The 17,342-nt window shown below is 43.7% G+C and overlaps 1 protein-coding gene across 10 annotated transcripts in view; it reads left to right on the top strand.

The window, feature by feature from the left end:
* LOC142935192 (sodium/calcium exchanger 1-like) overlaps window positions 1-17,342 on the top strand; it is a 125,789-nt gene that overhangs the window by 103,864 nt on the left and 4,583 nt on the right. For 4 of the 10 annotated variants that reach the window (XM_076079388.1, XM_076079387.1, XM_076079390.1 and 1 more), the window contains 4 exons: window positions 639-784; window positions 4,519-4,618; window positions 15,724-15,909; window positions 16,432-16,521. In XM_076079388.1, the coding sequence (XP_075935503.1) occupies window positions 639-784; window positions 4,519-4,618; window positions 15,724-15,909; window positions 16,432-16,521 (522 nt within the window). Of the gene's footprint in view, window positions 1-227; window positions 249-638; window positions 785-4,518; window positions 4,619-15,723; window positions 15,910-16,431; window positions 16,522-17,342 lie in introns of all 10 variants that reach the window. The other 6 variants (XM_076079392.1, XM_076079391.1, XM_076079395.1 and 3 more) reach the window with 5 other exon arrangements.

The following is a 17,342-nucleotide window of genomic DNA, read 5'->3' as shown; positions in this document are numbered from 1 at the left end:
CCTCTTTGATCTCAGCAGTGAGTTCAGGCTCTACAGTGAATCTCAACTACTGACACACACCATAAAGAGGAAAAGAGTGTGTGTGTGTGTGCGATAATGAGACGATGGGGGAACTGGACGTATGTTTTCATTCAGTCATGTTATCACAACTACTGAACAGTGTCGTGATAATTATATGAACTGAAACCACAGACGCGTCTCGAGCTTCATTTAACACAGAGGTTAAGCTAGAAGTGGGAATTAAATCAGTTTATTATTAATTGTTTTATACAGATGAGCGGAGCTCCTCGGTTAAAAGCTACAAACTCAGTCAGGAACAAAGACGATTTAGCGAAATTATTGGACGTTTCATAATTTTCTTCTACTTCTAGCTCAAATTTCCACTTTACTTCTAATCAACTACATTCTTTGTTTGCTCTGTCTGTCAATCATTCCCCAACATCTACAACATTACCAACATGGTCTGCTTTATGTTTCAACCGTCATGAAATATTGTCTGCTTTCATGTGTGTACTCAGGACTCCCTGGACAGCAGTCCGGACACTAAGGATCATCCTGGAGAAATAAGAAATAAAGTGAACGCTGCCAATCCTCTTCTAACTTTGCCATTGGTCGTTGTCTTGTTGGTGTTTTTTCAGAGGAACAGCTGAAGGAAGAGGAGGAGGAAGAAGAGGCGCTGGCAGGAAAAGATGAAGAGGAGCAGCGCATTGCTGACATGGGCCGTCCCATGCTGGGAGACCACGTCAAACTGGAGGTCATCATAGAGGAATCCTATGAGTTCAAGGTGTGTGTGTGTGTGTGTGTGTGTGTGTGTGTGTGTGTGTGTGTGTGTGTGTGTGTGTGTGTGTGTGTGTGTGTGTACATGAATCCTGCAGGAGCACATGTTTGACTGTGTGGTCTAATTCACTTTTAGTACGTTTACAGTCGCTCTCTCTAAAACACTATAAAAGACGTATTAGTCGTTTTCGGACATGTTAGGTTCACTGGCTCCAGTTTTTATTTGAACTGCCACCAAATCAGACGACCTCACACACGACTCTGAAATACGACCAGTTCACTCGTGCTGCGTTCCTCTCAAGCGTTTCACGTATTTGACGTCAAAACTTAAACAAAAAACACGGCTGACTGACGAACTGATGCTTCTTTGGCAAGTGAACACACTTTGCACACACAAAAGAAAGAGAGGAGGGGAAACACCTCATGAGGTAACAGACTTTAGTTTTTATGTGATAGTATGTATTATACACTTTACGTTGCCTTTTAGTTTTACCATTTAGAATGTGTGCTTCCACAAGCGCACGCTTTTGAGCGCGTCTACATTGACAACAATGGATTTGAATGCGCAAAAAACCCACGACATTTGAACGGCCACTGACTGCTGCTGTGTGTCGATGGATCCGTGGCGCTGTCCGTGGTGCTGAAGTAGAAGATGGATTTGTAATTGGTCTTGGATCTATTATACTCTTTAAGCTGCATAGCTGTGGAGGGTATTACAACATAGAGAAAGAGACTTTTACTAGTAACAGGTGAAAAGAACCTTTTGATAATTAACAAATCGCTTACTGTCAGCAGAATATCTTCCTCCCAACCATTGATCCCTCTGGACCGTCCATTCTAGCATTAACTGTCATGAAGTCGAGGTGGATGGATTTAGTTCACAAGTAGGAACTCTGACTTTGTTTGGCATTTAATTTTACTTTTTCAAGAAGGTCGGAAACGTTCTTGTTTCGAGTTGTCTTGAACGCAGCATTAGTTCATTTAAAGAGACAGTACGCTCAACTATTAGGAGTTTCGAGTTGTCTTGAACGCAGCATTAGTTTATTGTCATGATGCATCGTTTCTGTTTTGAAAAGTAATCAAGAAAATAACACACAACATGGACCAATGGGAGGATCTCACGACACAAAGGTAATCGGTTTCAAGAGATGCAGCGCACATCAACTGACTGTTAAAGTGGTCTCATCGTATGTTAGAACTAAAAACTCACACAGAATCACCTCCGTCTCATAAAGACACTCACTAACCGCTTCAACGCAGGAAATGATTGTGTGTGCGTCCTGTCCTTGTTCTGCGTCTCCCACGCAGACTCTTAAGACAAGCGTGGATGTAATTACCATCACTGTAATGCATGATCTCTGCTGCCGCTCCACCTACACACGAGACTCTAGACAGTTAATAGCACCCAGTCATAGCTCCCCACTTGACAGCATGCTATACTTTGTCAAGTATTGCTCTACATTAAACTGTGTGTCTATGCCTGGAAGCAGATCCTATAGTCACCTGAAGCACTCAGATAGACGAGCACAACAGTGTGAGTGTCTGACATAACAGTTTCAAGGAGGAAAAAAGGAAAAGCTGCATTAGAGTTTACTTGAAAGTTGAAAGTTTCCTTTTGAAGTTAATTTCACCCAAACAAGGAAAACCACACGATAAATGAAAAGTATCAATAACAAACGTAACTCAGACAGACAGACAGCAGACGTCATAATGAACATGCGTGTGTATCCAGAGTTATTAAGCTTTAAACTTTGAATTAAAACTGTCTGGTTGTTTCATGTCCGGTTGTCAGAACCAACTCAAACTCTACAGAACGGACAGAATCACGACCGTTTCAGAGCAACAGGTGTTTCAGTTTAACCAGTGACCGTGTTAACTGGTGACGGGTGCGTCCGTAGTAACTAACGTACATGTTTGAGGGAGAAAAGAAACACAGATGAGTCTGTGTTTAAAACTGATTGAAGGCTTTAACGAGGACACCGACATGTTCTGTTGGTGCTTTCAACAGCTGACGAGCCACCACGACGCATTCGGCTGAGAGTCACCAGTCAACACGGTCACTGGTTAAACTCAAACACCTGTTGCTCGTCATCTGTGGCTGCGAGCTGTTAAACGTGTTGACGACCACTGGACCGTTTGTGACGGTCATTTTAAAAGTGAACAAAGTGAAACCTGTGAGTGTGTGTGCTGCTGTTTGACGTTCTGTTCGTGAACACAGAGATCAGAGTTGATCATCTGGTGAATGTCTCTCTGGTGAAACGTCACACGCTGGGTTTCTCTAAAAAAAGACATGTTTATATCTGTGGACACGTGCTAATGTCTTCTACCCACTAACTAACAGCACACGCATCTGTTTAAGTTGCATTCTCCATCTTTGCTGGTTAATGTCCTTCCATTGGTGGACAATCTATCGTTTCTACAAACTGTGAAAGGGTCCATAGAGAACTCATGAGCATTGGGCAAATTATGATTCTGTTTTAGTGACAAACATAGATGTTTCTTTATCATCGAGATGCTTAAAAAAACGTTTGTTCAGAAAGAAAATAGTTAAAAGTGTAGATAATACGTGCGAGAAAGAGATATTTATCATTTAGCAATGAATTATGGGTCAGTGTTGCCCTCATGCTGGGTCCTCACGGTGTTTATGGCACCACATCCTGGTCCTTCACACACATATTCATACACATACAGAGTGCCAATCATCAGGATATAAACATTCACACACTGTTACTGATGGCCAAGCCTTCGGGAGCAATTTGGAGTTCAGCCTCTTCCCCCAGGAGCACTTGTAACCGGGGATCGCTGCGCCAATCTTCCGACTAGAGGACGGCCCGCTCTTCCTCTGAGCCGCAAACGCCCTGAGAGTTTCACGTGTGTCCACGTCTGCAGAGACACGTGCACACACGTGCATTAGCTCACGTGTGATTCACAGCAGACCGGCTGAGTCTAGAGAAACGATCTGAACGAGACAAAACATCAGCGTTACAGAGAGAGAAACACAGAATCACGAAAAAGGAGCCTCGATTATGGTTAAATAAACACTTCACATACAATAAACAAAGGAAAGCTGTGTGTGTGTCTGTGTGTGCGTGCGTGTGTGTGTGTGTGTGTGTACTCAGCAGCGGCGCACTCTTGACACCCCTAAGCTCCATTCGACACAATTAAGATCCCAGTTTCCCTCTGAAGTGAAGAGAAAAGGAAGAAGCAATCCCCACTGCTTCGCTAAGTAGTGTGTGATGTGTGTGTGCGTGTGCATGTGTGAGTGTTTGTGTGTCTCAGTTTCTTCCTTTTGAAGAAAACAACAAAGAAATATAAAGACACGGAATGAAGGAGACAAGGAAGAAAACAAAGGAAGGACAGAGGGATTATGAAAAGAAGGTTGGAAAGAGGAAAGAGAAGGAAAGTGTGCAGAAGCAGATGAATCTAAAGCAGAAAGACAAACATGTTTTGCACATTTAAAGATGTGTGTAAAGTTAAACGGTTCACTCCTAAACCTCATCCCCTAACAACCTGTTACACACTCATGCTGCAGCCGAACATTGTTCAAACCCACAGAACTTTATCTACATTTACAGAGGAGATGCCCGAGTGTCTGAATATACCAACTACACTGACTTTGTGAGAGTGCTACTGAAAGGACACACAGTTTGCTGTTCAGTGAAATGTGGCATCGTGAGAACTCAGTGAACGGGCTGGTGTCTCCCCTCTAACCGTCATTATTATTCCTCTGTCCTTCGGCAGAACACAGTGGATAAGCTGATAAAGAAGACCAACCTGGCTCTGCTGGTAGGAACCAACAGCTGGAGAGACCAGTTCATAGAAGCCATCACTGTGAGCGCAGGTAAGGCCAGTGTGTGTGCGTGTGTGTGTGTGTGTGTGTGTGTGTGTGTGTGTGTGTGTGTGTGTTCTAACGACCAATATAACCAAAACTATCAGGAATCTCCCGTTTAATGTGCAGTTTTGCTACTTTTGTGATGCCGATGCTGCAAAAATGAAATGCGGTCACATGGAGTCAAGCGTCTGTGTGTGTGTGTGTGTGTGTGTGTGTGTGTGTGTGTGTGTGTGTGTGTGTGCGTGCGTGCGTGCGTGCGTGCGTGCGTGCGTGCGTGCGTGCGTGCGTGCGTGCGTGCGTGCGTGCGTGCGTGCGTGCGTGCGTGCGTGCGTGCGTGCGTGTGTTTATGATCTCTAATGTTTCCTGGAAAGAGGAACTGGGCCCGGTTTGATGGTTTTGGACGGACAAACACTGACCAGATGGGAGATTATGTGGAGAGCAGTCGTGGTAGCGATTGTGTGTGTTTTCAGCCTCCACAATGACAGAAGAACAAGGATGTGTGTGAGTGTTCGTGTGGGATAGAGGGACGTAGAGAAAGAGGAGAATATTTCACACTCATATATTGTCACTGTCGAGATCCATCATACAGCCACGATGGTGATAACGTAACATGAAGAGGGAGGAACATGTGAACAGGGAGCGAGAAGGAAACCTGGTGTGTGAGCGAGACGGAGACCATATATTATGCAGAGATCGACGGAGACGGAGAGAGATTGCATGCAGACAGCAAAAAAATCCATTGAACATGCACAGTGGGAAAGAAAGAGAATGCATGTAAATATAAAATGTGATGGAATAAAAGAATGCATGTATGAAGATAAAGAAGGATAAAGGAGACGAAGAGATGAAAGGAATTCATGCAACAAGTGAGCTGGTTAAAGAGAGAAAACTGGTCGAGAAAAAGGAAAAAGATGAAGCATCTTTTTCTTCTGTTTCACTGCAGAATCTTCTCAGTTCATTGGTTATCAGTGGTCACTGGCCCTCTGCAGGCAGCATCACATTACTACAGCTCAACAACGGAAAAGGAGAGGGAGAGGAAACTGACAAAGAGCAGAACGTTCTTTGTTTCTTAACACATTCATCCAACAGTGATGATTGATGGGCTGTATTTCACTGTTCATGTCTGAGTTTCTGTTCATTCCTCCAACACACGAGCACTTCCTCTGTGGATTTTACCTGCAAAAGAGCTCAACACAAAGTGAACAAATGTAAAGCTTTTTGTAATCTTTACTGTACAACTTGGTTTGACTAACTCGCATACGTTATGTAGTTACAAGGTGAATATCGCTCTCATATCTGTATGGTAACAAGGCTACAACCAGCAGCAGCTTAGCTTAATTTAACTTTACTTAGCTTAGCTTAGCTTAGCTTAGCTTAGCTTAGCGTAAAGACTGTAAACGGATGGGAACAGCTAGCCTGGTTCCTTATGCAGGTAAGAAAGTCTGCCAACCATCTTGGCTGGCAGCGATAACTTCACTGCAAAGCATGTTTCTGTACGGGTTCAACAAACGAGATGCAACGTGTTAGTGGTGAGTCGTTGCCTGCTTAATGCTAAGCTAAGCTAACTGTCTGCAGGCTGTAGCCTTATACCAGACAAATATGAAAGCAGCACCAATCTTCTCACATAACTCTGTCGTGTAACATTGAACTGTGGCTAGATGATATACTTTTACTATATAATGTCATTATTACTGCAGTAGTTATTATTTTTATTATCATTTACACATTTTATTTTATGTTTGTATGATCTAAGTCATTCACAGCTCCTCACCTCGGGTAACTTCAGCTCCTATCTGCTGCTGTTGCACATGGGACCGTTTTAAATGTAACAGGAAGTCTGTGATGAACCCCAACAGAGTGATTTAAAGATTATTATAAGAAAATCACTTATTTACCTCAGCTACAGTACATCAAGAAATCCAGGTTTCATGAACTGCACATACAGATAGAAGAACTATTAGAAAACCAAATCACTTCAAAGTGGAGCAAAGCATTCATTCATTCATTCATTCATTCATTAGACATTTGTTGGTCTTAGCTAATCGCTTTGAGTGTATAGTTGGACAAAAATGCCCAATCACTTAAGTGCCTTCGAATAACTTTATCCTTTGTGTGTGTGTGTGTGTGTGTGTGTGTGTGTGTGTGTGTGTGTGTGTGTGTGTGTGTGTGTGTGTGTGTGTGTGTGTGTGTGTGTGTGTGCTTTAGTTAGCCAGCCTGTCAGCCAGCCTTTGTTGGCGAGCTGATGCCATTAATGAAAAGGCCTGTCTTCCCTCTCTTATCTTGGATTAGCTTGTCTAGGCTGACAGAGTGTGTGTGTGTGTGTGTAAGCGTGTGTGTTTGTGTGTATTAAAGACAGTGAGTTCGGTTTCCACTCAAGGAAAGGCTCTCACACACACACATAATGTCTTCATTAGATTGTAATCACAGAGATTGAAATTTAAAAGCTTTCACCATATTTCTAACCTGCAAACTGTAACGAGTCAACTGTACGCACGCACACACACACGAACACAAACACACACACACGCACGCACACACGTGAAGTTGTCAGGCCAAATCAGTCTCAAAACCACATCAGACTGGAGAGTGATTGGTTTTTCAGGGCCGTTAAAGCTGAAGCTGAGTGTGTTTGGGAAGTTCAAAGTGGTCGAGATCAAGAGCTGATTGGATGCTTACTGATCAAACTGGCAGCTGATTGGACGTCCAGCTGGGAAACAACTGTTTAGGGTGGAAACTCATTTCTAGCACGTTTCTCTGCTCTCTTTGTTTACTGAGAACAGGAACGAGAGCAGAGAGGAGAGGAAACACAATACGATTACTCTTAAAAGATGAGAACCATCAGCATGCTGAGAAAACAAGTTATTGTATTTTATGAAAATGATAGAACGTAGTGTGAAGATGTGGTACGTAATTGGGACTCAGCAACAAAGACAAGACGCAGAGAGGTTTGAAAGCTGGGATCGATCAGAAATCAATTACATGTGTGATCATTACCGCCAGCACAAGACTCATTCACACCCAGCATGGTGGAAAGTGGTTATTTGAACCTTGGAGGGTTTCCTCTTTTGGCTCCGTTAATTTGCAAAAGTTAAAACAACGGCAACTTGTGTGGCACCAGATAAACTCATTGCAACGCCTGGAAACACAAGATAAATGCTGTGTGTGTTTTTTAATCAAACACGGTTAAAACAAGCTGCAATGTACATGTTTGATACTGTGTGATGCTCGTATTGAAGTGTTTCTTCGTGTCTTTGTACTGGTGTGTACACCAAAACAACAGTCCAGTCGTGTTTAGCTTAAGAAGGGATTGTGGCGCACCCCGACTTATTTCATCTTATCTTTGTTGATAGAACTGTAATCAGCAAAAATAAAGCATTAAATGGCTTCTGGTGGGTTTATCCTTCTCTACAGTTCCAACCCTGTTTTCCCTTTGCCCCATTCACTGCACTGCACTCTCTTTCCATTGCTCCCACCATCCCCCAATTAATTTCCAAACAAAGGAGGAAGGTCAGAGATTAATTAATTCTCCTGTGGAATACAAATGTGTTGAGGCCGTGATGGAGGCACGAAGCGGGAAAAGAGGGGGCCGGGCTGTGAGGGAAGGCCAGGACAGGGTCACCGCTTCTGGGCTTTCAACCTGCTAGATGGAAGGACAGACGGATGATGGACAGACGGTTAAAGGACGCACAGATGGATGGATGGATGATGGACAGATGAACTGATGGATGGATAGAGGGATGGATGGACGGTTGGTGAATAGATAGAGGGTTGATGGACAGTTCATGGATGGATGGACAGTTCATGGACGGTTGATGGACAGTTGATGGATGGACAATTAATGGATGGATGGACAGTTGATGGATGGATAGACAGTTAATGGATGGATGGACAGTTGATGGACAGTTGATGGACGGTTGATGGATGGATGGACAGTTGATAGATGGATGGACAGTTGATGGATGGATGGACAGTTGATGGACGGTTGATGGACAGTTGATGGATGGATGGACAGAGGGACGGTTGATGGATGGATGGATGGACAGTTGATGGATGGACGGTTGATGGATGGATGGACAGTTGCTGGATGGATGGACAGTTGATGGATGGATGGACAGAGGGACAGTTGATGGATGGACGGTTGATGGATGGATGGACAGTTGATGGATGGATGGACAGTTGCTGGATGGATGGACAGTTGCTGGATGGATGGACAGTTGATGGATGGATGGACAGAGGGACAGTTGATGGATGGACGGTTGATGGATGGATGGACAGTTGATGGATGGATGGACAGAGGGACAGTTGATGGATGGACGGTTGATGGATGGATGGACAGAGGGACGGTTGATGGATGGACGGATGGACAGTTGATGGATGGACGGTTGATGGATGGATGGACAGTTGATGGATGATGGACAGAGGGACAGTTGATGGATGGATGGACGGTTGATGGATGATGGAAAGAGGGATGGTTGATGGATGGATGGATGGACAGTTGATGGATGGATGGACAGAGGGACAGTTGATGGATGGACGGACAGAGGGACGGTTGATGGATGGATGGATGGACAGTTGATGGATGGATGGACAAAATGGAGAAAAAAAGATTCTGGAAAGTGTCTCATTAAATCAACTGAAACATGCCTGAAAAGAAGAGGAAGGAAAATATGATGAAGGACAGTTAATATCTCTACAAACTGAGACATCTGTTCGAGGTGTCGTGGACACAACATGTGGACTTCACACACACTTTTTAACAGCTGAACACACATGTAGCCACACACACTTACACAAAAAGCCCAAAATGGAGACATCCTGTAACGTGGCGGCTTAAACACACACCGCTGGTTCAAGAGATTGAACAAGTCCGGAGCGGCTGCCACTGATACGCTGCTGGATTTAAACCTCACTGATAAGCTGGCTTTGTCTGATCTCATCTCTCCCTCTCTCCATCATCCGGCCTAACTCTCTCTTATCTCCTCTCAAACGTATTAGATTCAAATAAAGATTAAAATCACTTTAAAGTAGACTCATATGTATACTTCTTCTTCTACCGAAGACATTTAGAATTTCCCATTTCCCCTTCTGAAGCGTCAGATTAAGATCTTGATGTGTAGAAGACCTCCCAGAAATCATTTGGGTCTCACATAAGGCAGCAAAAATAGGAAAAATCTGCTGCTGCTTATCAGTTTATCAGTTCAATTAGGGAAAGATTGCAGATTTGGAACAGCTTTTCTGCTATAAATGGCAGCCATGGAAAGACATTTAAAATCTGCCAAGACTTAACCTCCAGGTCATCACATCATAACAACAATCTGACACTTAACACGGCACATATGCACACGGCACGCTGCAGAGACCATGACATTCATCTCCGAGCAAGAAACCTGCGTTTAGCCAGCAGTCTGAGCAGTCTGAAATGTCAGTGTGTGTGTGTGTGTGTGTGTGTGTGTGTGTGTGTGTGTGTGTGTGTGTGTGTGTGTGTGTGTGTGTGTGTTCTCTGACCTGTTATACCTTGTTCCCTTCTTTTTGTGTTGGTTGCTAATGCAGATAAGCTAACACAGGGCGACAGGGAGAGCTTACGTGTGTTGTCGTGCGGGTACAGTTTGGTAGTTTTGAGTCTTTAATGCATTTGTTGACATTTACGTTGTCGTTCTTTAAGAGCGTGACCTTTTTAGTTTTCGTTATGTTCAGTGTTTCCTGGTACCTTAAAGGATGCAGGTTGTTCCTCCAGCCCACACAGGACAGGAAGCGATCCCTTCCTGAAGGGAAGATACGACACGGCGGAGATAATAGTCGTTCTGTGCAACTAAAAAAAGCTTTTTAATGTTTAGCTTAAGCTAGTAAGAGTTGCTAATCAAGTGGGTCCATAGTAAAGATGGAGGTGACATGACATCTGGTGCCTGGATCAGAATACACAGTATATTTGTCCTTCTGAGGTGCTTCACTGTGTCCAGGCTGTTTTCATACACTGCTCATAGTTCTACCTGTGAAAGGTAACGCACTATGAGTGGTATATATATCCATGTCAGAGACGTACTGGGACTGAAATTCAGCCACGGACTTTGAGATTGAAGAGGTGTTTTCTGTGAGTGGCTGGAGGGCGGGAGAAGATCATCTTTAACAGTCATTTTAAAACCTGTCTCTTTAGTTTGTATCAGCAGGAACCATCAAAACAAGACCGGCCAGACAAACTGGAACACTATAGTCACAGTTCATCACGTTCATGCTGAAAACCACTGAGACAATTCGATTTCAACAGAAACGATCAGTCCAAATGTGACATCCCCCCTCAATCTTGAAAGCATTAGTTTCCTGTCGTTGGGAGTCTTTCTGAACTTCCTTTCCCACGTAATCACATATTTATTCCACATCATCGCGAGCTCGGACAGGTGACGTAGTATCTAAGAGCAACAAAGTCCACCTAGGGAGGATAGGTGGGTGAGTCTAAAAACGCTTTCACCCAACATCAACGTTGACTTATTTGTCACGTAACTTCCGTACATAATGAACTCCACCTCCATGGTTACTTTAACCCAAACCACAATCTTTCCTTCAACCTAACCTTTGTAGTTTTGTTGCCTAAACATTGGACGGTCTTGTTGTTGTCCGTCCCGTGTTGTCGTAAGAAAATGCAGAAATAGCAAAAATATGTTTTTATACTGACCGCTACGGATACGTTGCTTCGTTGATCACAGTCATAAAGTCTAACCATCATTCATTGATTTACGTAACAGGAACAATACATAGAGATATTGTTACATTCAAACAAAGTGCAACCGATGCAATGCATGTCGAACTTCTAGCCGTAGCTTCTTTGTAGACCTCGTCCCCTGTTAGACTTTTAAGATAGAAAATCACATAATACGACATCAGACATAACAACCATTTTAGATATGTTGCAGTTGTGTGCATGAGGGTATGTTCAGTGTATGTGCATAGTTTTATGGGTGCTTGCTCATGCTTTGCTGCCTTTCATGACTTGACTGATGCACAAAGGGACTGACTTTCCAGCACAAGCAACAAATCTTTACAATCATGGTTTCATGAACGGAACTGAACATGAAAACGTTCATTGTCGCTCTGTAATGAAGGTGTAGAACTGTGTTGTTCCTCCCCAGCGTGTGGGCTGACGGAGAGTGTGCAGCCTGTGTGATTGGTATAATACTCCTGACCAGTAGATGAAATAAAACGTCACAACATGATCTTGTTTAAAGAACATATTGTTGTCTGACTAAGAGCACAGCCAACAACCAAAAGGGACAAGATGGAGAAAAGAAAAAATCAATGAGAATGAAATGACGGTAGAGAGAAGGATTGTTAGGACGGAGAGCGAAGTGAACGAAAGAGAAAAAGATTTATGTTTAACCACTCCACACTCCACTGCCCTCTAATTACTGAGTCCACATCACGTTGTTCATCACCGGCTCCTCTGTGAGAGAGTGTTACACACTTTATGTCTGTGTGTCCACGCCCGAGGGCAGAGAGTACGCAGGTAATACGACCATCCGTCTGTTATCGCCCTCTCACCCGGGGGCCGGGCCGAAGGGCATTCCAGTCGTCCCTCTTACCATCTCTTCCTGTGGAAGAGATGGTAAGAGATTGTTTATTTATTGTTGTACTGATGGGACAGAAGATTCTTTGGAGATCACCGACATGTCTTTACAGATTCAGGGAGTTCTGTTAGAAGATCTTCCGGGTCTCAAAATGTGACGTCTTTTTATTTAGTAACGGCTTCAACACCCACGAGACGCACAAACTGTCTGCAGATGCACGGATGAATGACAGGCTGTCTTCTGCCTGTGATATTTCCCACCATGCACTGGGTGTGTGATGTTCTTGCCTCTGTTTGAGTCTGTGCATCTCTTTTGTCTTCGTACGTGCCAAATAGATACTGTCCTGCTTTAGAGCGTGTGTGTGTGTGTGTATTAGCCGTATGAAGACATGTTTTTATCCAAAGTCTCTCTCTCTTCTTCTGTAATGGAAAGTAGAAATAGAACCCCTTTTTATTGTCATATACATATACACATGCACGAAATTTTACCTCTGCATTTGACCCATCCCTGTATATAGGGAGCAGTGGGCTGCCAATGACAGGCGCCCGGGGAGCCTGGGGTTCAGTGTCTTGCTCAGGGACACTACGATACGTGACACGTCCCAGTCGAGGATCGAACCGTTGACCCTGCGGTTACCAGACAACCCTCTTAAGCCAGTGAGCCCCGGTCGCCCCCTGAAAGTGATTGAAGGCTTGTTTTGGAGCGAGTTTTCTGCACAGGAGCTCATTTGTCCGCATCAGTTTCAAAGTGTGTGTTTGTGTGTGTTTGTGTGTGTCCATGTGTGTAGACACACACACAACTCACTTGGCTCGCAGCATGAAGAAATGAGCTGCAGTCCCACATCTGCACTGACCTATGAAAACGCAGCTTGTGGGCACGCTCAGTGAGCAGCAAGAGATAACACACACACACACACCGACACCTCTGCAGTGCGAGAGAGAGAGAGTATTGATGTGTGTGTGTGTGTGTGTGTGTGTGTGTGTGTCAGATTAGATACTTCTTGATGGCGAGCACAGTAGCATGCTAGTGCCTCTCAATAGAAAAGCCTCAGTGAGCAGCTGCCAGATTAGCACGAGACGCTAACTGATATTATATAGTTGTCTTCACCGCTGCTGGCGACGTTGCTTTGTCCTCTGAGGCCCAAATGAGAAGCAGAGACGACTGCTCTGAGGAGGCTGTCTCTGGCGTTTAGGGACTGACGATAGGTGTCGGAGGGATGAGGGAGATTTAGAGCAAGAAAGTGACAGAGAATACTCAATTATATAAAGGCTGTATCAGCAAAGTGTGACCGAGGATGGAAGGACTGTGTAAGATGGAGGGAGAGAAGAAGAAGGGATTACTTTTGGAGCTTTTTGTTGCCCAACCACAGCAGCGTATCCTCGTCCTCTATTTTTTTTGTGCGTTTTCCCACAAATGTCCAGCAACACGAGGCGATCCGCCTCAGCAGTGCAGAACCTGTGTAGGAAACAGAAGGAGACAGATTCATGCTTCAGGGTCAGAATAACTACAGAGTTAACATCACCAATAAGTCGGCGTTGCTTTTGGTTTCATATGAGACACAAACTCCTGCTGTGTTTTTAGGGCGGTCCGTCCACCCCGACCTCCTCCCTGTTACCGCTTTAACGTGGGCTACCTACAGACTGATTAGGTGGTGATATATGAATTATAGTGCATCACTTCAACAGCTGTTCATCCGACTGACTTCAGACTCGGAAGGTGTGTTGCTGATGACACGAGGAAGTCCTGTGTCGAGTGTGAAGTAGTTTTCATGAGCGGTCCTTGAGAAAGCTGCAGACACGTGCACTGCAGCAGTACCACACAAGTGACATATAGGAGTGGAAACAGGTTTATTTTACAGTTGAATCAGACGTCTTTGAAACCTTTTTTACTTTCATTTCAATGTAGCTGTTCTCCCAATGTGGCCACCCTACATTGAGACTTCCCCACCCACGTAATTAGCGTAAGAAAGAGAGGCTGAGGCCGTTATAAAAGAGCACATATAATTATTAGCAGAGATGATCACAAGAGAGCCAGTTGGTAACGGCTCCATTCATCCATTACAGACTGTGTGGGAGGGAAGAGAAGTGCTGAAAGTAAAAAGGTGACATAACTCAAGTGGAGTCTTGTTTTATAATTCATCCCCGTGTGTGTGTGTGTGAGTGTGTGTGTGAGAGAGAGTGTGAGTGTGTGTGTGTGACCATTGCTCTCTGCATTGACCTCCTACTGTTCATTTATAGTTGATGATTTGATTTGCTGACCCTGAGAAGGAAGCATCTATTTTTAATTGCATTAGAAGAAGGTCGTGACCCCTGAAGGAAGCTGCTGGCCTGATTAAAGTGCACTAATCTTAGTTTAACCCGGCTCCTTCACACTGATGCACAGCACACAGCCTGGATGTGGCTCGTTGACGATCTTGTAACTTCATACTTCCAACAGAAGGTCGGCGCTCAACCTGCAAACAGCCGCAGCTGCATTCGTGGAAACTGTCGTTTTAAAATCGTCGTGATTTTAAGACGAGCGAAGCACAATTTCTTTCTGCGGATGATTTTCAGTTTTTATCATCTGTTGTGACAGATTTAGCCAAAGCTGATGCATTCATGCATTCAATCCCAAAAGACACGTTTCAGAAGAAGGAAATCTATCCGTCACTGAGACTGAAGTGTGCGTCTGAGAGACAGAGGGAGTTTCTTTCTGTCTGAGCTTGTGGTTCCCAAAATTTCAAAATGAATAAATCTTTTTTATGAGACTTTAATCCAATCAATGAATGACTTGAAGTAATATTTACATAATGGGGAATGTTTACATTAGAAACAAATAAGGTGGAAACAAGAACAAACTCAAACAAAGTCAGGACTGTGATGGACAACGTTTCATCAGATATGTCTCCAAAAAATACATAAATAAACCAAATACAGCTCTCACAGAAGGATTCTCTCCAAACTCTACGGTTTTCTTCTTCTTTGGTTTAGTTTGCATTTGAATGCATCACCAGCTCTTAGAAGGTCAACAGCCAGAGGATGATCGATAAGATAAGATTACCCAGTCAGCATGTTTCAGGTCGTCTCCTTTATTCAACAGCTACACACAGAGGTGTGTGTGTGTGTGTGTGTGTGTGTGTACAAGGTGTTTAAGGTACCAGGAAACACTGAACATAACGAAAACTAAAAAGGTCACGCTCTTAAAGAACGACAACGTAAATGTCAACAAATGCATTAAAGACTCAAAACTACCAAACTGTACCCGCACGACAACACACGTAAGCTCTCCCTGTCGCCCTGTGTTAGCTTATCTGCATTAGCAACCAACACAAAAAGAAGGGAACAAGGTATAACAGGTCAGAGAACACACACACACACACACACACACACACACACACACACACACACACACACACACACACACACACACACACACCTGCCGGTCAGTGGAAGTGATGTCTGGATTTTAAATTTCTGTCTCTTTAGATTTGCAGAAACAAGAACTGAATTATCTATAACTATGAGTAGATTATTTGTCTTACGCTGCCATCTTTCTCCTCTTTAACCCGTCTTTGTCCAGGCGAGGATGACGACGACGACGAGTGCGGTGAGGAGAAGCTGCCGTCGTGTTTCGACTACGTCATGCACTTCCTCACCGTCTTCTGGAAGGTTCTGTTCGCCTTCGTCCCGCCCACTGACTACTGGAACGGCTGGGCCTGCTTCGTGGTCTCCATCTGCATGATCGGACTGCTCACCGCCGTCATCGGTACGACGACAGCTGAGCGTTGAGATTGTGACATAAGTGATGAAGTATTGAAGCGAGGGAGTTATGAGACGTTCTTAAAGGATGTTTGGTACTCAAGGGGAGACACTATAAGCAAATAGGGTAACTAATAATGAACTGATAGATATTACCGTGATTACTCACATTAAGACAATCATTTTGTGTATTACAAGTTTTCTGAAATGTAAATATGCAAATGAGGCATTATGTAATGGTAACTTTTGGTGAATTTAGGAGAAATCTACAGACGTAAACAGACAAAGTAGGTTTCCACTCGTCTGAAAGAAGAGATATAGACCAAATCATGAAATCGTGTCGTGTCTCCCTTTAAAATGTTTCTTTAGATTTTACTGTTAAATGAAAAACTTCAGCTTCACCATCACGAGACTGTTTGTGATCTACAGTGTTGGTTGTTGATCTTCAGCAGCTGTTATTGGACTAGTATCTGAATTTAATAAGGTTCAATAGAAGCGTGATGATAATGTTCCCTTCGTGTCGTTCCAGGCGACCTGGCCTCTCACTTCGGCTGCACAGTGGGCCTGAAGGACTCGGTCACAGCGGTGGTGTTTGTTGCGTTGGGAACCTCTGTGCCAGGTGAGAGAGTGTTTCTGTGACGCTGTGTTCTCTCTCCTATTGATCCAACAATAATCATCTTAAACATTCTGCTGCTGGACTTTCTGCCACATTTCTCTCTTTGGTGTTTAGCTTCAGAAAACCTTCATGAGCATAAAAACCCTGAGGTCTTTGTGCTCATCGGTGACACCTACTCAGAGAGTAAACCTTGACATTTTCTATTCCTTTGCTTCCGTTTTCATTCCTTCCATTGCTGTTCTTCAGCGTAGATACTGCAGAATGAAAGAAGCTGCTGTGTTCCTGCAGCGATGGATGGTTTTCTTTCAAGCCTCATTCAAGTTAAAGCTCATTTAAACTGCAATCACGGAGAACAAATCAACGGCAGAAATGCAGCAGAGGTGTCACCTTCTCCTAGAAAAGGAGAAATATGTGTAGGAAGATGATTGAGCACATGAACAATGTAAATCTCACGTAGAGACATTTAAATATTTGGGGGTGATGTGTTGCACCGCAGAGGAGAGCTCAACATGTTTATGGTTATTCACATTTACAGTTATGTAACAGTTGGCCTCGGTCTTTAACGAGCACAAGGAGGAGGAGCTTCTACATTTACAGAGGAACAAGAGAGGAAGAGAGCATTTCAATTTACGAGAAAATTAATCAAAGTTACTACAAGGAGCGTTAAACTGGTTATAAAACATCTCAGTTTAATACTCGATATGACCTTCATTATTACACAAATATATTTCTATATTACGAGGTTTTATTGTCATTATACAACAGGGTTGCACAATAAAATGCAGATTGCAGTTTTACTACATAACACAACACAAACACACAAA

Source organism: Anarhichas minor, unplaced genomic scaffold (genome assembly GCF_050575085.1).
Source record: "Anarhichas minor isolate MPS153535 unplaced genomic scaffold, ASM5057508v1 ptg000072l, whole genome shotgun sequence".
Classification (NCBI taxonomy): Eukaryota; Metazoa; Chordata; class Actinopteri; order Perciformes; family Anarhichadidae; genus Anarhichas; species Anarhichas minor.
Note: the sequence above shows the minus strand (reverse complement) of the source record. Positions and strands in the feature narration are given on the sequence as shown.